Genomic DNA, 20948 nt, shown 5'->3' with positions numbered 1-20948 from the left:
TTAAAATTTATATTTCTGTTGAAATCTGAAAATCGAAATTTTTCATGATCATAATATTTTCTTTACTTCGTATAAGGAAGTTTTATATCCTCTGCTCTTATATAATTCATAATCAATTGATTTTTTTTTATAACTGATTATATACTAGAAAGATTACATTTACAAAATACATAGAAAAGTGTAAAAAAAAATTACAAGTGCAATCCTTTTAATCTAAAAATAAATTAAATATTTATTATGTATTCATCAAGTTTGTATTCCTCTGATAAAGAAGAAAAAATATTTTTCTTTATTAAAAACTAAATTCATGTGTCATGGTTACACTAGGTAGACCATATGACAGGTATAACCATATAACAGATAATTAATCTTTACCACCTCTTTCCCCCTCATTTTCTTGGTAATTTAATTTTAAAAATATAGATATGGATCCCTTTTAAACATGTAAATGAAGGTATGCTTTATAATAATGTAATTATCATTATACATTATTAGATTAACTACATTTGCATTTGCAACAAAACTACAAATTTCTGACAACAAAGCAAACAAAATAATACAACAGAAAAATATTATAACAGATAACTTTATCAGTATATCTTATCAACAACTAAGTTCATAGGTAATTTCTCTTTATCAGTATATCTTATCACCAACTAAGTTCACCGGTAATTTCTAATGAGAGTCATAAGTACATAAATAAACCCTATTAAACATTTAAAGATAATTCAAACAAAAAACACTTCTCTAACAAACAAAAAACCCAAGAAAAACAAATCATATTTTAACACAGGTGTACATAGATTCATTACATCCAATCCAGATTTTTTTTTTTTTTATTATTTCACAAGTAAAACATTCAAATGCTTGGATTACAAAGAGTAACAAATTAAATATAAAGCAAAAAAACACCTATTAAATTGCATAAACACATTTTTGCTTTACTTCATTTAAACTTATTGCATTTGAAAGTGAGATATGATCCTCAATTCTTTAATAAAGCGGACAGTTACCCAACTGCTAAAATATTAGTTTTTATTAACATCAAATATTTATAAAATTATTAATTCAACAATCTTATCTGAAATATTAGGATAGAGTAAAAGTTCCTTTTTTACTCTTTAAATAAATTTAAGTTTTATATCTATCTAATACTATGTTTTTAAATTATTATGATGTAACCATCAACAAAAGGAAAACAAAAAAAATAATCAGATGTTTCACCAAATCTGATGTGGAAACAACATGACTTACTTGTATGCCTATTAAATTACATATACACATTTTTTTAAATGAACAGTACATAAAATTTTATTTAATAACTTGTGATATTTTTTCATATATATATATATATATATATATAGTTTTTTATGTTATTATTGGATTATTTTATTTACAGTAATTTTTTTTTTAATATCACAGGTTAATAATTATTAATAAATTAATATATTTAATAAAAAAAATGGGAGATGAAGTCTGATTTGAACCGATGTGCCTTACCCTTATAAAAGTTAAAAATATTTCATTAATTAAATCTTTTTTTTGTTAAACTCTGGAAGCAATGAAAATAAGTATACATGGTATGATGTCATTTGTCATTAAAAAGCTCTCAATGAGGACTTACTACTGCAGTTAAGAAAAAGTCCAAAAAACCAAAAAAATTTAATTTTGGGCTTGTTTGGAGATTTTTGGTTTAGTCAATTGTAATCAAAAGGAGAGCTGCACATCTAGATGTTACAATAGTCCTAAATCTTAAATTTCAACATCCTATGGCTAATCATTTTTTAATTATGCGAGATACATATGTACGTATGTACAGACATCACATCATGCAAAAACTAGTCAAAATGGATATTTCTGTTGAAATCTGAAAAGAGAAATTTTTTACTATCGCAATACTTCATACAAGGAAGTAAAAATCATAATCATTCAAACTACAATCTGAAAAACATTGATATAATCCAGTGCTAATAAAAATGAATTTAAAATATTCCCTAGCTGAGTAGAAACAATGTATATAATTTACTGTTTCTTGACAGGAGTGCATTACTTTGTATTCTACCTATCTGCCTTCTAATGGCTCTGCCACATGTAAAGCATCTAAGGTAGGAAAGACACTAATCCAAATTACTTTTTCTGAGAGTAATTTCAGCAATGTTCAATATATAGCTAGATCCTATGATGAACAGAGTGAAGTCACTTGTGAACAAGAACATCCTTCTGGATTTCAGTGAGCTTGGCATGCTGATTTTAAACACTTAGTTTTAACAAACAAAGAAGGAAATAGGAAACCACATTACTTCTCAGTTTCCTTAGTAAGTCTGACATGGTATACTTGCTATTTTGAAAATGGCTAAATGACTTCTATTCATGCAGGCCACCAATCTTTTTTGTTACAGCACCTAATACACATCAGACATATTATATATATATATATCTAATCTACTCAACAACTCATTTAGTATTATTTAGCAATTAATGAAAATAAAACCAACATTGTGAAGTTTTAAAAATAAATGTAATAAATGAGAAATAACTATATAATAGGTAATATATTACAGAACAGTCATCATGAAAAGTGAAGTTCTTATATGTAATTATCAATCACAATTTTTCTTGAAATGATTACATGGGATACATTTGAAAAAAAAAAAAGCACTTCAAATATCTTTGCCCTAAGTATATTATCTAGGATTGGTGATAGCAAATTGATGAGAGCAGTTTATCATGGACTGATAATCTCTCATATACAAAACTCAGTAAGTACTGCTTTGGAGATTATCATCTAACCAATATTTAGAAATGACATTTTTAAAGCTGGATAATAAAACAAATAATGTAACAATACAGAAATACAAAATTTTATGCAATTCTTAGAAGATCTACCTTCAATGTTTCCTTCATTTTAAAAGACAGATTTTAAAAGAAACATTTCCATTCTATAAAAATTGTACATGCTGGTTTTGTAAGGTTGATATATCAAAACTTGTCAGTTTATGGAGAAATTACCACATGACATTAGTACCTGTGAAATTTTTAAAATTTCTATAAAAAGCTGAAATAGTTTTTATAGGCTTTAAAAGAATGAAGTGTGTCTCAAGAGTGGCACAGATCATAGGTTAGGCTTTTTGCCAGGAAGCATAAACAGATAGGCTTAAGAAATGATTACAAAAAATAAAATTTGAAACTAAATGCTGAAATAATCACCACTGGACTACAAAAATGAAAGCGTAGAATAAATAAATTATGAGTAAAAATAATATAAAAAATTAAAAAACGATGAGTTACATCACTTTCAAATTAATTGGTAATTGTTCTTCCAAAGAACCTTTCAAATCTATTATGCAACTCTTCCTTCAATGTACATTAGTTACTGATGGCTGTTTAATTACTTACTGAAATTTATAAACAAATTACACATGACAAAAACAATATATTAAACACATAAATACAGCATAAATTGAATCTGACAAAGTATTACTTAAGAGGTTTTCTATCCTTATGAAAATGAGAACTTCAATATTGGTGACACTGGCGACTTTACAGAACATACTGAAATATTCATTCTATCATGAAAAAGAAAAAAATAGTTCATTTATTCAGTATTTTGTAGATATACGTCATATTATGTCACAAGTGCAAAAAAAAAATACAAACATCTAAAAATACTGTAACATGTAAGTATTAACAAAATAATATTAAATTTCACTTAATAAATTTTAATTTTTTTAAAGTTGTTCACAGCCTGTTTATCATATCCCAAATGGCAATTTTTCTGTTTATCTTCTTGATTATTTTCCTCCAAATCTTTTTTTTCCATTGCCTTCACAATACCACCATCCACTACTTCATAGTCCTGTTAAAGGTCTATTAAGCAGACCCTTATCTTTAAGCAAAAAGACCCTTGGTCTTCTTCTCTCCAGAGGAATTCAACTGAACACTTTACTAATCCATTCATCCTTCACAAATGACCATACCATTTTAACCTTCTTCCTTTTATACTCTTAATAATTAATTTTAAAGTTCTTTTTGAACTTACTCTCTTTTTGTGAAAATACTTCACTTTTCAATTATTTATTTGATGTAATGACGATGTAGTTCAGAAACCACAAAAATTGTTAAAAAAATGTGTGACCATCTTTGATTTATATAGTAAGTTTTTATTGTATTATGTTAAATATAATAATACTCTCATTTTTTTTTTTTAACATAGATTTTTGAATTTGAAGTTTACTTTATTAAACACTGAAGAAAATGAAAAATGAAAAATCAAACAAATTATAAAATTTTATATTTTCTGATACTTTTAAATACTGACAATATTATTCTTCACTTTTTTTCATAAATTAGGAAAAAGAAGAACGAAAAGCAATAGCAATGCGTGAGGCATTAGAAAATGCTGAACGACTAGCAAGGGAAGAAAAAATAAGAGAAAGAAGAAGACACATAATGGAGAGAGCAAATGAATTAAATGATTCATTGAGAAGAGTTCATATAGAAGAAAAGACAGAGGAGCGAGTTTCTGAAAGAAAACCTAAATTTCAAGTTAGAGAAGAAAAATCAGTTCCAGTACCTATAAGAAACGATAATTCTTCCTCTCTAAGTACAGGTAAGGAAAAAGATCATAATTTTATATACTATATATATATATATATATATATACTTTATTATTACTTACTTTTTTGTATTTATATTATTATTTTCAAACATTATATACCACTGTATCAAATAAATATTTAAATCTACGAGACACAATTCAATAAAAGGTAAGAACACTCATCTATCTGTTGAGCGTTTTCACAGATACAAATAGGAGATGATTACACCGTGATAGGCTAAACTTTGACCTAAGTATATTATCTAGGAATGGTGGTAGCAAATTGATGAGAGCAGTTTATCACGAATTGATAATCTCTCACATACAATACTCAGTACTGCTTTCGGGATCATCATCTAACCAAAATTCAGACTTTTCAAAAGCTGCATAATACTACAATTAAAAAAGGTAACAATAAAGAAATATACAATTTTAGGCAATCCTTAGAAGATTGCCTAAAACTGAAAGAGCACTTTCAGAGCTAAGACAGATAGGTGAGTGTTTTTATCTTTTATTGAACTCCATCTGGTGGATTTAAATATCTATATTATATATATATAATTTTCTTTTTTTTTAAATTCTGTTTATTTTTTTTTTTTTTAATAAGTTTTCTGATGTTAAGGAACATTTGTAACATTATAAAAATAACATGAACACAACCTGGGGATTACTAATGTGATATTACAACCATGAAGCATAAACATTAGTTTTGGAATTAGTTGTTACATTATTAGTTAACTTTCATAGCAAAAAGTTAACTAGTGATAAGATACACAACTTAAAATAGTAAAAAATTTACATTAAAATGAAATCAAAATACATATAAAAAACTCAGTTTCTAAATACTAGGAATTGATCTTCTAGAAAATCATTGAAGAACTAGAGGCAGCTATTTGTCATTGTTAACGCAAATGCAAATGCAGATGCAGCCCAGCTTGAAATATTTACAAACCCATCCGTATATTATCATATGCCATATCTGCCTGAGCCAAGTTTGTTCACTTTAATTTCTTTTCAAGTTTAGAAAAATTTTAAATATTATATTATTCTTGTGTTAAGTTTGTGATTTGCCCATCTCACTGCTCAAAATCATAAGATATTAATTTATATAAATAAAACTCATTTTATATTAAACAAAAATTTTATAATATTATTATTAACAAACAGTGGAAAATACTAACTGACTATCAACCACAAAAAAAATTGCTGGTATTTGTTCCTTTCAGATATCAGTAATTCTGAAATAAATAAATTTAAGTTTTGATAAAAAGATGGATTTGATTAACAAAAAAAAAGGTATGTCTACATGAAATTATCAAAAATAAAATTATCCTTTTACTTTCCCACCTAGTGCTATAACAAAGCTATAGCTTTAGAAGGGAAAGTATTGTAGTCAGTCCAATTTGGCCACATGCAGTTTTCACTGAATCTTGATGTTTTGACACCAAAAGGAACCCAAAAAAACCCAAAAACCGAATAGAAATTTTCCAGATGTTCATATGTACGAGTGCATATTCAGTATCGCCCTCTAAATCACCTTATACCTCCAGAACTACTGAAGCCATTTTGACCAAACTTGGTCAGATTAGATCTACATATGGAGCACTGACACCATTACATTTTCAACTTAAAAGGTCAAGAGGTGAGGCTGTAGAGCAAGGTCCACCTTCAGTACCTCAAGATTTTGCTTAATCAATGGCTTATTTTTCTTAGGCACATTTGTTTAACAATTAAAAAATAATGATATTTTCAAAAAAAGATTTTTGCAAAATCGCACCCCCACCCCAAAAAATGTTCTAAATAAACTAGTGGATAAGCGCATATATGCGTCAAAGTACTTCCTCTCACCACAAGGAGTGCTAGTGTAGCACTGACGTACAGTTGCTGTAGCTGTCTGCTATGTTATGACATTACAGGTGAGCGGTAGAATTAAGTAGATGAATAATATTTAAAGTGGCCGCTAGTACGCCATACCCATGTGAATGAAATATGGTATGGATGTGTGCTTTAGTTAGAATCATTTAATCAAAAACAAAAATTATATTTAAATAAAATGATAAATATTTTAAATTATCATTTAAAATGATAAATATTTTAAATTATCATTTAAAATGATAATTTAAAATATTTACACACACGCACTCACATGTGTGTAAGTAAGCCATGCATCAGAAAAAAGCTGCTTGAAAGGAAGGTTCTACCGCTGTGTTGTCAGCTTTTTTATTTATTGATCATATACTTTTCCTAAATTCATTTTTTATAACTCTAAATATATGTTGATCGATTTAATGAATTACAAAAATTTGTCAGAAAAATAAAAGAAAAAATGGAAGTTACGTGATTTAACCTGAAGTAAAAAGCCATAACAGAACATTAGTACAAGGTCTAAGTTACTTCTATAACAATAAGTGAAATATTTAAATATATATATTATAAAATATGAATTAAATAAAATTACTTATCTTATACTTCAGTATAATTAGTGTAAGATTTTAATTAAATCTATTTACATTACTAACAAATACAAAGCACAAAATTTTGTTGCTGATGGTGGGACTTGTCTACTAAATTGATTCAGGAGCTACATACTAGCTTAACGACTGTTATGATCTCCCAAGTCATAAAGTCTTAAAAGCCACACTAAGAACTACTCCATAAGCACAACTGTTGAGAGATGGTTTCGGAAAATCACCTGATTTATACGTTAAGAATAACTACAACAATGCCTGTTCCCATGTTAGGAAGAGCTGATTTTAGAAGAAAGTAGTGAGTGATATACCACCTGTCAATAATTTTGCACGTTAAAATTTCATCATGGTAATCTTCTACTATTAAATTCAGAGATAGAATAACTTACTATTTGAATCTCTAGAGAAAGTAATGTGAGAAACAATGGCAATTAACTCTCTTAGAAAGAAGTCAGAGATGGAAAGAAGGAACAAGATGGACATGTGGAATAACAGACACTTTTTCAAGCAGATATGTTAAAACATTTAAAGAGATAAAAATAAATAGAACATAAATGAATTAAAAAAGATGAGATGAGAAGCAAAAGGTGAAGGAAGATTAACACAGATATAGTGTACTAATTGGTAAATAAATAAGGAATAAATGGATTAGGAATTGTTTTACAATACCTCAACAAAATATTGAAATGTATACAAAGATTATTTTTTACTAAAATTAGGATAACTGCTATCAGGACAAACTCAAACAATATGCTTTTAATACACTTTATATGCTAACTATACAGTACGATTACCTAATACCTTCTTCCCCTCCACATAAGCAATAAGACAAAAAAAACAAGAAAGGTTAACAGAAATACTGTTAAAAAGCCAAAGAAAAGTTTGCAGAAGATTAATGAGAGAATTGTATTCACACAAAAAACAATTATGAAAATGAATTATACACAACCTGGTTGGTTTGACTAGTACTTATGCCAGATATCATTAACCTTCTTTAATATATATGACACAAATATTAAAAAAAAGTTCAAGAAAAGGATGAAGGGATAAGCATTAAGAAGCAAAATAAATTTGGTAGGATTGCAAAGTTTTTTTGTGAGAAATGAAGTGGAGATTAGAAATGAAGCGGAGGTTAAATATATTATATCTGACTTTAAGATATTTGACAGAATTCATTATGAAAATGAATGTTGAAAAAAGCAAGGTAATACATTAAAACTAAAACCTACAAAGGCTTAAGCATTCAGTATATTGAACATTTCTTGTGGTAAGATAGAATTAAATTTGTGAAGTGTTATGTTTAGAGTGTACTCCTACATGAACAAAGAAAGGGTTGGAGATATCTGAAACATGAGCATAGCAATTTAAGAAAATTAAGTAGACAGACAGAATAAATATGAGAAGTCAAGAGAAGAGCGAATGAAATGGAAACTTAATCAGAGCAATTTAAAATAAGAGAGTCAAATAACTTGTACATAACATGATAGAAGGGTTAATTAGAACAGAGCTAGAAGAAATCAGTATAAGGTGCAAAGGAGACAGGATGGAAAAGAGTAAAAATTACAGATGATTTTAATGGAAATGAAAACTATCAGGAAGAACTCAAGAGATTATCTGGAAGTAGAAGAGAATTCATACGAAAATGTTGTAATGTACTTGCCTCATGACAGATAGCCATGCAGAGATACAACATTATTAAATGTGGTTAACTATTCAATAACTATGGGCCCTCTGAAGTAGTACTTTCATATCACACTATCTGTACTTGCACAACTTTGTTGACTAATCAAGCTCATCAACAATTACTTATAGAGTTACTTACAAGTACAATACCTTAGCTATAAAATTCACTATTTATTTTTCAATATAATCCCCGTTTACACTGACACTTTTCCTAAATTTTGACAAGTTTTTGCATTCCATCACTGAAAAATTCTGGCGATGTACTCGGATCCAAGTGGGCACAGCTTCCCTCACCTCATCATTGGTGATGTAATGATTACCTTTGAGATCCCTCTTGAGATGAGGAGGGTAAGTGGAAGTCACATGTTGCCAAATCCGGCAAATATGCCCCAGATGCAGAATAGGCTCAAACTTCAGCTTGCAGAGAGCCTCTTTAGTGGCGTGCAATAAGTGAGGTTGTGCATTGTCATGTTGCAAGATTATGGACATGATGGTCTTTCCAACACAACATACTTGTCATCTGAGGTGTCATAACATCTCAATCTACCATACAGTTCACAATCATCTTATGTTCCAGATAAACAGTCACATAAACGCGTTTGGCATCCCAAATCACCGTCAAAAGAAGTTTCTTCGTAGAAGCTAGTTTTGAATTTTTTGGGTTTTGGCAATTCATAATCTCTGTATTCCATGTTTTACCTTTTTTCTTCTGGGTCATAATGAACTACCCACCTCTTATCCCCAGTCGCAATATTGAAAAGGAAGTCATCTCCTTCAACACGATAGCACTGTAGAAATTCTTTGCAACATTCGACAAGATGCTGTTTGTGTTCATCCGTCAGTTTGCGCTGTACCCATCGTACGCTGATTTTATGGTAACCCAATTGCTCGATAATTTGGCCTACTCGTTCTTCAGATATGCCTATCTGAATAGCCACAGATAGCCTACCTCTACTACTATGTCAGTCTACTGTATCAGTACTATCTCTACTATGTCAGTCACAGAAACTGGTTGTCCACTGCGAAGTGCATCCTCAATTGTTGCATTAGTAGCACATTCATGAAATTTCAAAGCCCACTATTCACAGTACTCCTGTCAATAGTTTCACTACCATAAACCGCTTTTAAACAATGAAAAATATACGAAGGATTCACATTTTCTGCTGTTAAAAATTCTATCACTGCGCGATGTTTTAACTGTGTTGACATATTGACCACATTCAACTCCATTTTAACAGCTGCTGAGAACAAACTGGTAAACGGATTTCAACCCATTATCACAGGTTTGTAAAGGGGAGTTTAGCTATCATGTGCTGCCACGCCCAACTTTTACCTTTTACCTTCATGTAGCATGCTAGTGTGCAAAATTTAACAGTCGAGCCTCAAATCTTGTTAAAAAAATCTTAACAATCATATCAATTACAGAAAATCTTTTAGAATTACTACTCTTTAGAATGTGTGTAAATCAACTAAAGTTTTAAAAACAGTGGTTTTAAGCCTTAGTTCTTGAGTACACATTCATACAAATTTATTTTCATTTCTTATGTAGCTCTATTGTATAGTTTACACTATTTCATTACTAAGAAAGATGTTCCTACTGGAACATTTTCAATCTCAAATAGCCAGATTCCATAAACTAATGATCCCATAGAAAGTATTACTTTCATGTGTAAACTCTTAAAAGTATGATGTTACTCATGTCAAACCAAAACACCAATTAAATAAAATTATGCAAACCAAAGGATACACTAACCCTTCTGAATTTACCACATCATGACTGCATGGTGTGACAACTAGATTCACTAATTGGCTGCAAACATATTCAAAGCAATCTACACATAAAGTTATGAGTCTTGCTCTTATATACAGTACAGGTGTCACTTAAAAACATCTTTTCAGATATTTCAGTAATTTGAAAACCTACAGTAACTTTACAGATATACTGTAAATCACATCTGTTAAATACATCTAACTCAGAAAAAAGAATCATTAAATTCTGAAAGGGTGATTTTTAATGAAAGTTTATTAAACTTGTAAATCCAAATATCATACCAAATAAATAAATGTTTGTGTTGCAGAAAGTGATGATGGAATATCGTCTTCAATTAACATAGTTCTACAACCACAAGAAATCCCTCCTAATCAACTATCTGTTATTGTATCACCTGGTCGATTACTAACACCAAGTAAATTTAGACAGCGACATCGTGGAATTGAAAAATCTACTCAAACTGACCTTCAGAACAAGTATGCAATTTTTAATTTAATATAATTATATGAAAACTGACCAAATACTAATTTAATTATTAGGAAGGAAATGCAATGTATCAATACTGTAGTGGGGAAGCCTATTTGTATTATATCTTTCTTTTACTAAACCAATCAGTTAGCTGTTACTGCTGATTGAAATGTAGTTTTATATACATATTACATTATAATAATTTTTCTAAAGTCAATCTTTTAAAGACCCATAGTCCTCTGTACTAATATACAAATATAAACCAAATTGATTCACCTAAATACACAAATACACATTAAATACCTTATTTTTTCATGGCTTTACAAAAACGTTTTCGTGGAAACCCACATCTTCAGTTATAATTTATTTTAAACTGTTTATATCAAATTACATTTTACACTAAAATACATACAAATTTATCAAGGTAAATATAATTTTTTTTCATTTTAAAAATTAAAAATTTAAAAAAAGTATAAATTATAGAAATCAAAAATTAAAAACTACATCTTTAAAATATGATGTCAAATTTGATAAAAATTAAAATAAATAAATAAATAACTAGGATAAAATGCACCATTTAACTTCGCCAGTCAATATTACAAAACTGTGAGGATTTTAATTAAATTGAATTATATGTTATCATTATTTGAAAAAGTGCTGTTTAAAATAAAGTTTAAAATAAATTACAACTGAAGATGTATGTTTCCACTAAAATGTTATTTTAATGACATGAAAATATAAGGTGTCATCTTATTTAATGTATATTTCTGTGCTTACGTGTTTCAATTTGGTTTATATTTTATACATACGAGTGTATATATATATATACTGTTTCAAATATCAACAAAATTTTATAATAAGAATAGTGTTAGTATTGTTAGTGTGTAATGTTCATATATACATTATCATTAAGAGCTATCCTTTTATAATATAGCTTTACAACATGACTTTTTAATATAAGTAATAATTAAAATAAAATGTTTTCATGTATCAAAAATTACTGAAATTAGTTTACTCATAACAGAAAATATAATAGTACAGAAGATCAGTGTTAAAGTATCTGTAGTATTATTACGTTAGTACCTAATACTGTTATATGTTCTAGGACATTTTTCTAGAAAAATCTCTCATGAAGTCTCTTACTGAGGGTGATATTGTAAAAATTGGATTCTGCTACAATAATAACAGAAAATTCATGGTCTGGTTATTAAATAATGAGACTAATGCTGTAGAATATTTTATTTTAATTTATACATATTTAGTTATTGTTCCCTTCAATATACACCCCTCCTCTATCCCTACAATGCTCCATGCGAATTTTCCATTGTTCGAAACAGTGTTTGAAGTCTTCTTCTGTGAGCTTTTTCATGACACATGCTGCTTTTTCTTTCACAGCTTCAACGGTCTGAAATCTTGTTCCTTTTAATGCAGATTTGGCCTTGGGTAACAGATAAAAGTCATAAGAAGCCAGGTCAGGCAAATAAGGCAATTTTTTTTGCAATTTTTTGCATGGTCTATACTTGGGTATAGATGGGATGTTATACTTGGATAGAAACATCTTGACAGATTATGTAGTGTAAGCCTATGCGTTGTCCTGATGAAGAACCCATGACTTGTTCGGAGTTAAGCAAGGGGCCTTCAGAAACCCAGTAAAGGTACACAATCCCATAAATATTGAAAAAAACAATCACCATCGCTTTGAATTTTGATTTGCTCATTCAAGCTTTTTTAGTTCTTGGTGAAGTTGGGGCCTTCCAATGCATGGATTGAAGATTAGACAGTAAAGGTACACAATCCCATAAATATTGAAAAAAACAATCACCATCGCTTTGAATTTTGATTTGCTCATTCAAGCTTTTTTAGTTCTTGGTGAAGTTGGGGCCTTCCAATGCATGGATTGAAGATTAGTTTCTGGTTCATAAATGAAAAACCAAAATTCATCAAATGTTATCACTCTTTCCAAGAAGTATGGGTCATTTTCAATGGAATTCAAAGTATCAGAACAAACATTTTCACAAGCTTCTTTTTGTTCAATTGTGAGAATTTTAGGCACAATTATCGCACACACTTTTTGCATGTTAAAATTGTTATGTAAAATTTTCCTTACGCATTCTTTGTTAATTCCTACAGTTTCAGCAATACTAATGAATAGTTAACCGACAGTCAGATAAAATCAGATTACCAATTTTTTCAATATTTTTATCCGTTTTTGATGTGGAAGGGCAACTCGGGCGAACATGATCTTCAACATCTTCTCAGCCATCTTGGAAAAGCTTAAATCACTCAAAAACCCATACACGTGAAAACAATTCATTGCCATTTACTTATTTTTAATAAAAGATAAGTTTCAGTAACAGTTTATTCAAGTTTCATATGAAATTTCACGACAATTCTTTGCTCTAATAAAACACTTATTTTTTCAGCAAAACAAAAAAAAACAGATGTTATCCAAATGAAGGCCACGGCCAGACTAACAGGTCTACAGAAACTGGAGTGGCAACGATTGAAAGAGAAGACTTCACACTATACAGATGTCAGTTGTATGAATTTGGCGTATGCGCAGTTCTTCTGTAGCAGCGTTAGTTTCATTATTTAATAGCCACACACCGTATTTAACACAAAATTGGAATAACTTTTTTATTATTATTTTTGTGTGTCCTTTACTGAATATTCATATAAACAATATTTCTAGAAAAAACGATAAAAAACAAAACAAATAATTACAAGAGAGATAGTATAATACATGTACTATTAAATTCTTCTAACAGTTGCACATAAAATTAATCACAGTAATTTTTGATAAATGAAAATATTTTATTTTTATTGCTACCCAATTGCATAGTGATAGAATCGTTGTAATAAGGATAAAATCAAAACCTAAACCGACAAACATTGTTAACGTCTATATGCCTACAAGCGCCCATGATGATGATGAGGTAGAGTGTGTATACGAAGAGATTGATGAAGCAATTAAACACGTAAAAGGAGATGAAAATTTAATAATAGTTGGAGATTGGAATGCAAGCATTGGAAAAGGCAAGGAAGGAAATATAGTGGGTGAATATGGGCTGGGCAAAAGGAATGAAAGAGGGGACCGACTTATAGAGTTTTGCACGAAGTATAATTTAGTAATTGCCAATACCCAATTTAAAAATCATAGTAGAAGAATATACACTTGGAAAAATCCAGGCGATACTGCAAGGTATCAGATAGATTATATCATGATTAAGCAAAGATTTAGAAATCAACTCGTTGACTGCAAAACTTACCCTGGAGCAGACATTGATAGCGACCATAATTTGGTGATAATGAAATATAGATTGGGGTTTAAAAACCTGAAGAAAAGGTGTCAGATGAATCGGTGGAATTTAGAGAAGCTTGAGGAAGAGGAGGTAAAGAAGATTTTTGAGGAGGACATCGCAAGAGGTCTGAGTAAAAAAGATAAGGTAGAAAATGTAGAAGAAGAATGGGAGAATGTTAAAAAGGAAATTATTAAATTAGCAGAAGCAAACTTAGGTGAAATAAAGAGAACTAGTAGAAAACCTTGGGTTTCAGACGATATAGCTGATGGATGAACGTAGAAAATATAAGAATGCTAGTGATGAAGAAAGTAAAAGGAACTATTGGCAATTAAGAAATGCTATAAACAGGAAGTGCAAACTGGCGAAAGAAGAGTGGATTAAAGAAAAGTGTTCAGAAGTGGAAAGAGAAATGAACATTGGTAAAATAGACGGAGCATACAGGAAAGTTAAGGAAAATTTTGGGGTACATAAATTAAAATCTAATAATGTTTGAAACAAAGATGGTACACCAATATATAATACGAAAGGTAAAGTCGATAGATGGGTGGAATATATTGAAGAGTTATACGGAGGAAATGAATTAGAAAATAGTGTTATAGAGGAAGAAGAGGAAGTTGAGGAGGATGAAATGGGAGAAACAATACTGAGATCTGAATTTAAGAGAGCATTAAAAGATTTAAATGACAGAAAGGCTCCTGGAATAGATGGAATACCTGTAGAATTACTGCGCAGTGCAGGTGAGGAAGCGATTGATAGATTATACAAACTGGTGTGTAATATTTATGAAAAAGGGGAATTTCCGTCAGACTTCAAAAAAAGTGTTATAGTCATGATACCAAAGAAAGCAGGGGCAGATAAATGTGAAGAATACAGAACAATTAGTTTAACTAGTCATGCATCAAAAATCTTAACTAGAATTCTATACAGAAGAATTGAGAGGAGAGTGGAAGAAGTGTTAGGAGAAGATCAATTTGGTTTCAGGAAAAGTATAGGGACAAGGGAAGCAATTTTAGGCCTTAGATTAATAGTAGAAGGAAGATTGAAGAAAAACAAACCAACATACTTGGCGTTTATAGACCTAGAAAAGCTATTCGATAACGTCGACTGGAATAAAATGTTTAGCATTTTAAAAAGTTAGGGTTCAAATACAGAGATAGAAGAACAATTGCTAACATGTACAGGAACCAAACAGCAACAGTAATAATTGAAGAACATAAGAAAGAAGCCGTAATAAGAAAGGGAGTCTGACAAGGATGTTCCCTATCTCCGTTACTTTTTAATCTTTACATGGATCTAGCAGTTAATGATGTTAAAGAACAATTTAGATTCGGAGTAACAGTACAAGGTGAAAAGATAAAGATGCTACGATTTGCTGATGATATAGTAATTCTAGCCGAGAATAAAAAGGATTTAGAAGAAACAATGAACGGCATAGATGAAGTCCTACGCAAGAACTATCGCATGAAAATAAACAAGAACAAAACAAAAGTAATGAAATGTAGTAGAAATAACAAAGATGGACCACTGAATGTGAAAATAGGAGGAGAAAAGATTATGGAGGTAGAAGAATTTTGTTATTTGGGAAGTAGAATTGCTAAACTCTGGACGAAGCAGGAGCGATATAAAATGCCGAATAACACAAGCGAAACGAGCCTTCTGTAAGAAATATAATTTGTTTACATCAAAAATTAATTTAAATGTCAGGAAAAGATTTTTGAAAGTATATGTTTGGAGTGTCGCTTTATATGGAAGTGAAACTTGGACAATCGGAGTATCTGAGAAGAAAAGATTAGAAGCTTTTGAAATGTGGTGCTATAGGAGAATGTTAAAAATCAGATGGGTGGATAAAGTGACAAATGAAGAGATATTGCGACAAATAGATGAAGAAAGAAGCATTTGGAAAAATATAGTTAAAAGAAGAGACAGACTTATAGGCCACATACTAAGGCATCCTGGAATAGTCGCTTTAATATTGGAAGGGCAGGTAGAAGGAAAAAATTGTGTAGGCAGGCCACGTTTGGAATATGTAAAACAAATTGTTATGGATGTAGGATGTAGAGGGTATACTGAAATGAAACAACTAGCACTAGATAGGGAATCTTGGAGAGCTACATCAAACCAGTCAAATGACTGAAGACAAAAAAAAAAGCTACCCAATTCAAACTCATAAACAGTAGTAATATAAAGGGGCAACTCCTAATGGTGAGGTATAAAGTGTATGACAACAATACTAACACTATTCTTACGTATATATACATATATACACTAAGTTAACTCTACCACACTAGAATTTTATTGTGGGCAATTCAATAGCTAACTAAAATTTATTCATCATCAGTAAAAACAACAAAATGAAAGATGAATAAATATTTAGATTTAACCACACTTTGTACACTGTAAATTAAGAATCTATACAACTACCATTATGTTTTACAGCAACTGAAGAAAAAATACCTTTGTATTAAAAATATAAACAAACTTGTAAACCTCCACTCACGGGCTTCATAAATTCTTTTCAGTTTTCATTACCTATTTATGGTGAAAAGAAAGTTATTAAGTAATAATTTATTACTTCTAGAACTGCTAAACACATTGTTTTTGTGATGATGATTCTATTCTCTTGATAGTAACTTTTTCTACATTTTTTATTGTTGCAGGTAGCAAAAAATACAACTGTTTTTTTTTTTTTCTTTACTAATATGATTAGTAATATGATATTTTCAGATTTTGAATCCTAATTCAATAATTTGACAAATTTCTGAAACTTAAATAAATATATATAAAGTATATAATATATATACTTATTAAATATATATATTTAAATCTTTATACATTTTTATAAATAAATTATTACAGGATAGAACAAAGAAGTTGTAAAGCTACTCAACGTAGCCGAATCCAACAACCTGTAAGACTGGAAGATCGGCCAAAATGGGGAGTTAATCGTCCAGATACTCAATACATTAAACAGAGTGACAGAGATCCATACAGACTAAAACGATTTGTGAATACAAAAATTCGTAACCATCCTACAAATCAAGAAACAAGCAGGTCAGTTTAAAAATATTATATTTAAAATATTAATCAAAATTGTTTTAAACCATAGGGTCTAATGAAATATATAAGGAAAAAACAAATACTGCAGCTCACAAATGATATAAGTAAAGATGGTTTTTAATTATAAAAATACAATAAATAAAATTATCTATGACATCATAAAAATAATAATAATACTTAGTTATTCTGAAAAAAAAGAGGCAGGAATTTATTTTGGATTGCTTTTAAATATTAAATAGCTACTTCTCTTTTGTCTTGCTCCCACAATACTTCCAACAAAGCACATTCTAGTAATTTAAAATATGTATTTGCTTATTTAGTAGAATTGTATATGATGCACTCAAGCAGTGAGCACTAGCATCAGTACAGTGTAAAAGGTTCTTATACCATATTACATTAGTTAGAACCTATCCAACACAAAAAAAACTGCTGCCGACACAAGTTAAAATAAAACCTTCATTATATTCAAATAGAACCTTTTCTTTAACTGACATCATAATATACTAGGTTTAAAAATATTTCAATGATTTTGCCCAAAAATCAATAAAATGTCCACTATTCCTCGATGTTTTCAATAATTGATAAAAATTATTAATTTGATTAAAAATAATTAAGTATATAAAATGAATTTGTATTCATTTAGATATTAAATAAAAATTAAAAATATATGTAAACCTTTGTCCTCTTAAATAAATAAATAGATAAACATCAACAGAGTAATCACTGATAGTTACTAAATAAAAATATATAATAGTTATAATTATATAATAAAGATTTTAAGCAAATAAAAAATGTATTATTTTGATTATAAACGGTGAAACATTACTAGACAAATTTATAGTTCAAATATTTTCATAGTTATTTATTTTTATTTTCCTAAAACCCATAACGAGCAACTTAGTTAGCTTCCACTGAAAAAAAACCACTAATAAAAATTAAATAGGAAACTTATTCTGCTGTTTTTGAAGAAATTAATAACAAAAGAACAGTTTACTATTATTATGACTAAAATCAATCAGGTTTTTCATTAACCTCCTCAGTCCTGTATAAAAAAAGTGTCATATTTTGATAATCTTAGTAATATCGCATGTGTACTTATGTGTAGCACAATTAAATGATATACTTACATTGTGGAGAAACACAAACATACTGGTCTCAATCTAGCAGCCAAAGTAGTGTATTTCAAAAGTCACATAAGTTAATTTGCAATGACTTGACCTGTATCTAAATATGACATCACTATTATAGTAATATGTTTGACCAAAATAGCAGACTCAGGAATGGATACTAATAATACTGATATAATTAAGACATTTACTGCATCGGTGAAGGAATATAACACTCAGAGATCAGGAGTGTCTAAGGAGTTACAGAGATATTTGCAGATTTTAAGTACATTAGATAGAAATATATTTGACCCTAATAATGCAAATGGAGCAGAATTTTATGTGTCAGTTTGCATGATCTTATATCTACATTGAATTCAAGAACAGGATTCATATGGTCTGCTGTGAGCGTTCTTGAAGAGGCATGTAAACTTGTACATAAATATAATTTTGCTCCTATACTTACACAACTTCTAAGCAGCCATTTAATCCATGATAAACAGTTAAAAGTACTAAAATAAAAATATTATATGTGAATAGGTAGAAAGTATATAGAAGGAAATTTAAACGTTTCCAAGTTATAAACCATAAATTGAATGAGTAGCAAGAAAAATTCAAATATCTTATTGGAAAAAGTAATTAGAAAGAAAGAGTAAAATACCAAATAGAATGGTAACATGAGATTACTAAGTAATATTCTTTAACTGTTCACTAATAGGAAAGATAAAAATATATAAAACACTCTGTAATTCTGAAATCTTTTATGGCATTGAATTGTAAACCCTTCATAAACCTCAAAAGGAAACTTATTGCGTTTAAAAATAAATGTCTATAATACATACAACTGAATTAAAAATTTCAGTATATATTCCAGTTTACTTCTTTTATCTACATTAACCACCATTTTCATCCTAAATTCTTCATGTTAAGACTTAATGCTTAAGTTTTCTAGTTTTATCTCATTTGTAATGTAAAATTTAAAAATTTTTTAATAATATATATATATATATATATTACAATTAATTAAAATTGATAAATATAAATTAATTAAATAATTTCATACTTATATATTTCTTTATAACTATTTTAAACACTATTATTATTTTTTTAAATAGTACTTTACAAACATGCATACACTCACTCACGTACATTACAGTGTAAAAAAATTTATTTAAACATAAATAAAAAAGTAATAAACCAAGAAATGCAGTTATTGAACTTTATTTTCTAGCTCTGTAGAATCATTGAAGTTAAAATAAGATAACAACACTGATAAATCTACCTCAAGGATGGGTGCTCCCATCTCCCTAGTAACCAGTCAAACACATCCAGTTGTTCCCAACATTGCTAGAAAAACACAAGATCTAAATAATTACTTGCTGTTTTATGTCCCCTGTGGGGGACAGTGGGACTGAGGAGGTTAATATAAAAGAAGTAAATATTACTATTTTGAGTTACTGGTGGCAACACTACTGACATGGTCAATAAGAAAGTTCCCAATGCCTTTGAAAACAGAAATGTGTTTTTCACTCTTTCAGTCTTCTCACAAAAGCAATGAAATTTTTAATAAAGACAAATTCCTAATAAAGTATATTTAGCAATACATTTCATCAAATGCAACATTCATCAATTTAAAATAAAAAGGTAACAAACCTTATCTCATCATACAGATCCAGAAATAATATAGTTTTATAAATCAAATAACTAAAAAACAATATTTAAAATATCATAAGTGGTAAGATAATAGAATGTACTATTGTGTAAAAATTTGAACACAATTGGTCTAGTGGTTTTTTAACCAACGTCAAGGCCAAAGATCAAAGAACTTTTTTCACCTATGATATCTTTAAAAAAAAAATTATAATATCATCAAATGCAGCATTTAGAAGGTGGGTGGATTTAGATTAAATCAAAATCATTGATTTGATTGTAATTAAAATCTGGTGGGTGGTCTTATTTTTTTTATAAAGCCTCAAAGTTGAGTGCATGTACATTCTATAGCAATAGTAAATATGTTTTACAAAAGAAGATTTTTTTTTATTACTGAAATTATTGAATACGTTTAAAGATCAGAAATTTTATCATAATAAAATCTGTAAAGTTATTAATGCAATGAAAAATTTATTCTACTATTATATCATGAAACAAGACTTTCATATGACATCATACAATAGCAGTACACAACACATATGTAGTAAAATTCTGCACAAAGATGTAAATAGCTGAAGTTTAAAAAAGGAAGCACAACAACAATAATGTATAATTTTTTTCTGTGCCTGCATCAACTTCAAACAAATAATGATAATATTTCACTTAATTTCATGGCAACTGGACAAGTCATTAAAGAATAATCATGTAAATGGTAGGATGGCATATGTAGAAATTCTATAGTATGTACACTTACTCTTTAAATTCAAAATAAAAGGTATAAACAATATTTATAATTATTTCTTTATGCACAAACTGCAGTTTGATTTTAAAAATGAGTAATAATGA

At 29.0% G+C, this 20948-nt stretch overlaps 1 protein-coding gene and 1 long non-coding RNA gene across 4 annotated transcripts in view; one reads left to right on the top strand and one right to left on the bottom strand.

Moving 5' to 3' along the window:
• Positions 1 to 20948, top strand: part of LOC142326722 (uncharacterized) — a 146645-nt gene that overhangs the window by 107414 nt on the left and 18283 nt on the right. For all 3 annotated transcript variants that reach the window (XM_075369369.1, XM_075369370.1, XM_075369367.1), the window contains 3 exons: positions 4351 to 4609; positions 10827 to 10995; positions 17146 to 17340. In XM_075369369.1, coding sequence (XP_075225484.1) covers positions 4351 to 4609; positions 10827 to 10995; positions 17146 to 17340 — 623 coding nt within the window. The remainder of the gene's footprint in view (positions 1 to 4350; positions 4610 to 10826; positions 10996 to 17145; positions 17341 to 20948) is intronic.
• The window catches only part of LOC142326723 (uncharacterized), a 100688-nt gene that overhangs the window by 74676 nt on the left and 5064 nt on the right, over positions 1 to 20948 (bottom strand). The window lies entirely within an intron of this gene.

This window comes from Lycorma delicatula, chromosome 6 (assembly GCF_047948215.1).
Source record: "Lycorma delicatula isolate Av1 chromosome 6, ASM4794821v1, whole genome shotgun sequence".
In the NCBI taxonomy this organism is placed as follows: domain Eukaryota; kingdom Metazoa; phylum Arthropoda; class Insecta; order Hemiptera; family Fulgoridae; genus Lycorma; species Lycorma delicatula.
The sequence above is the reverse complement of the archived record's forward strand: the minus strand, read 5'-3'. Positions and strand labels throughout refer to the sequence as shown.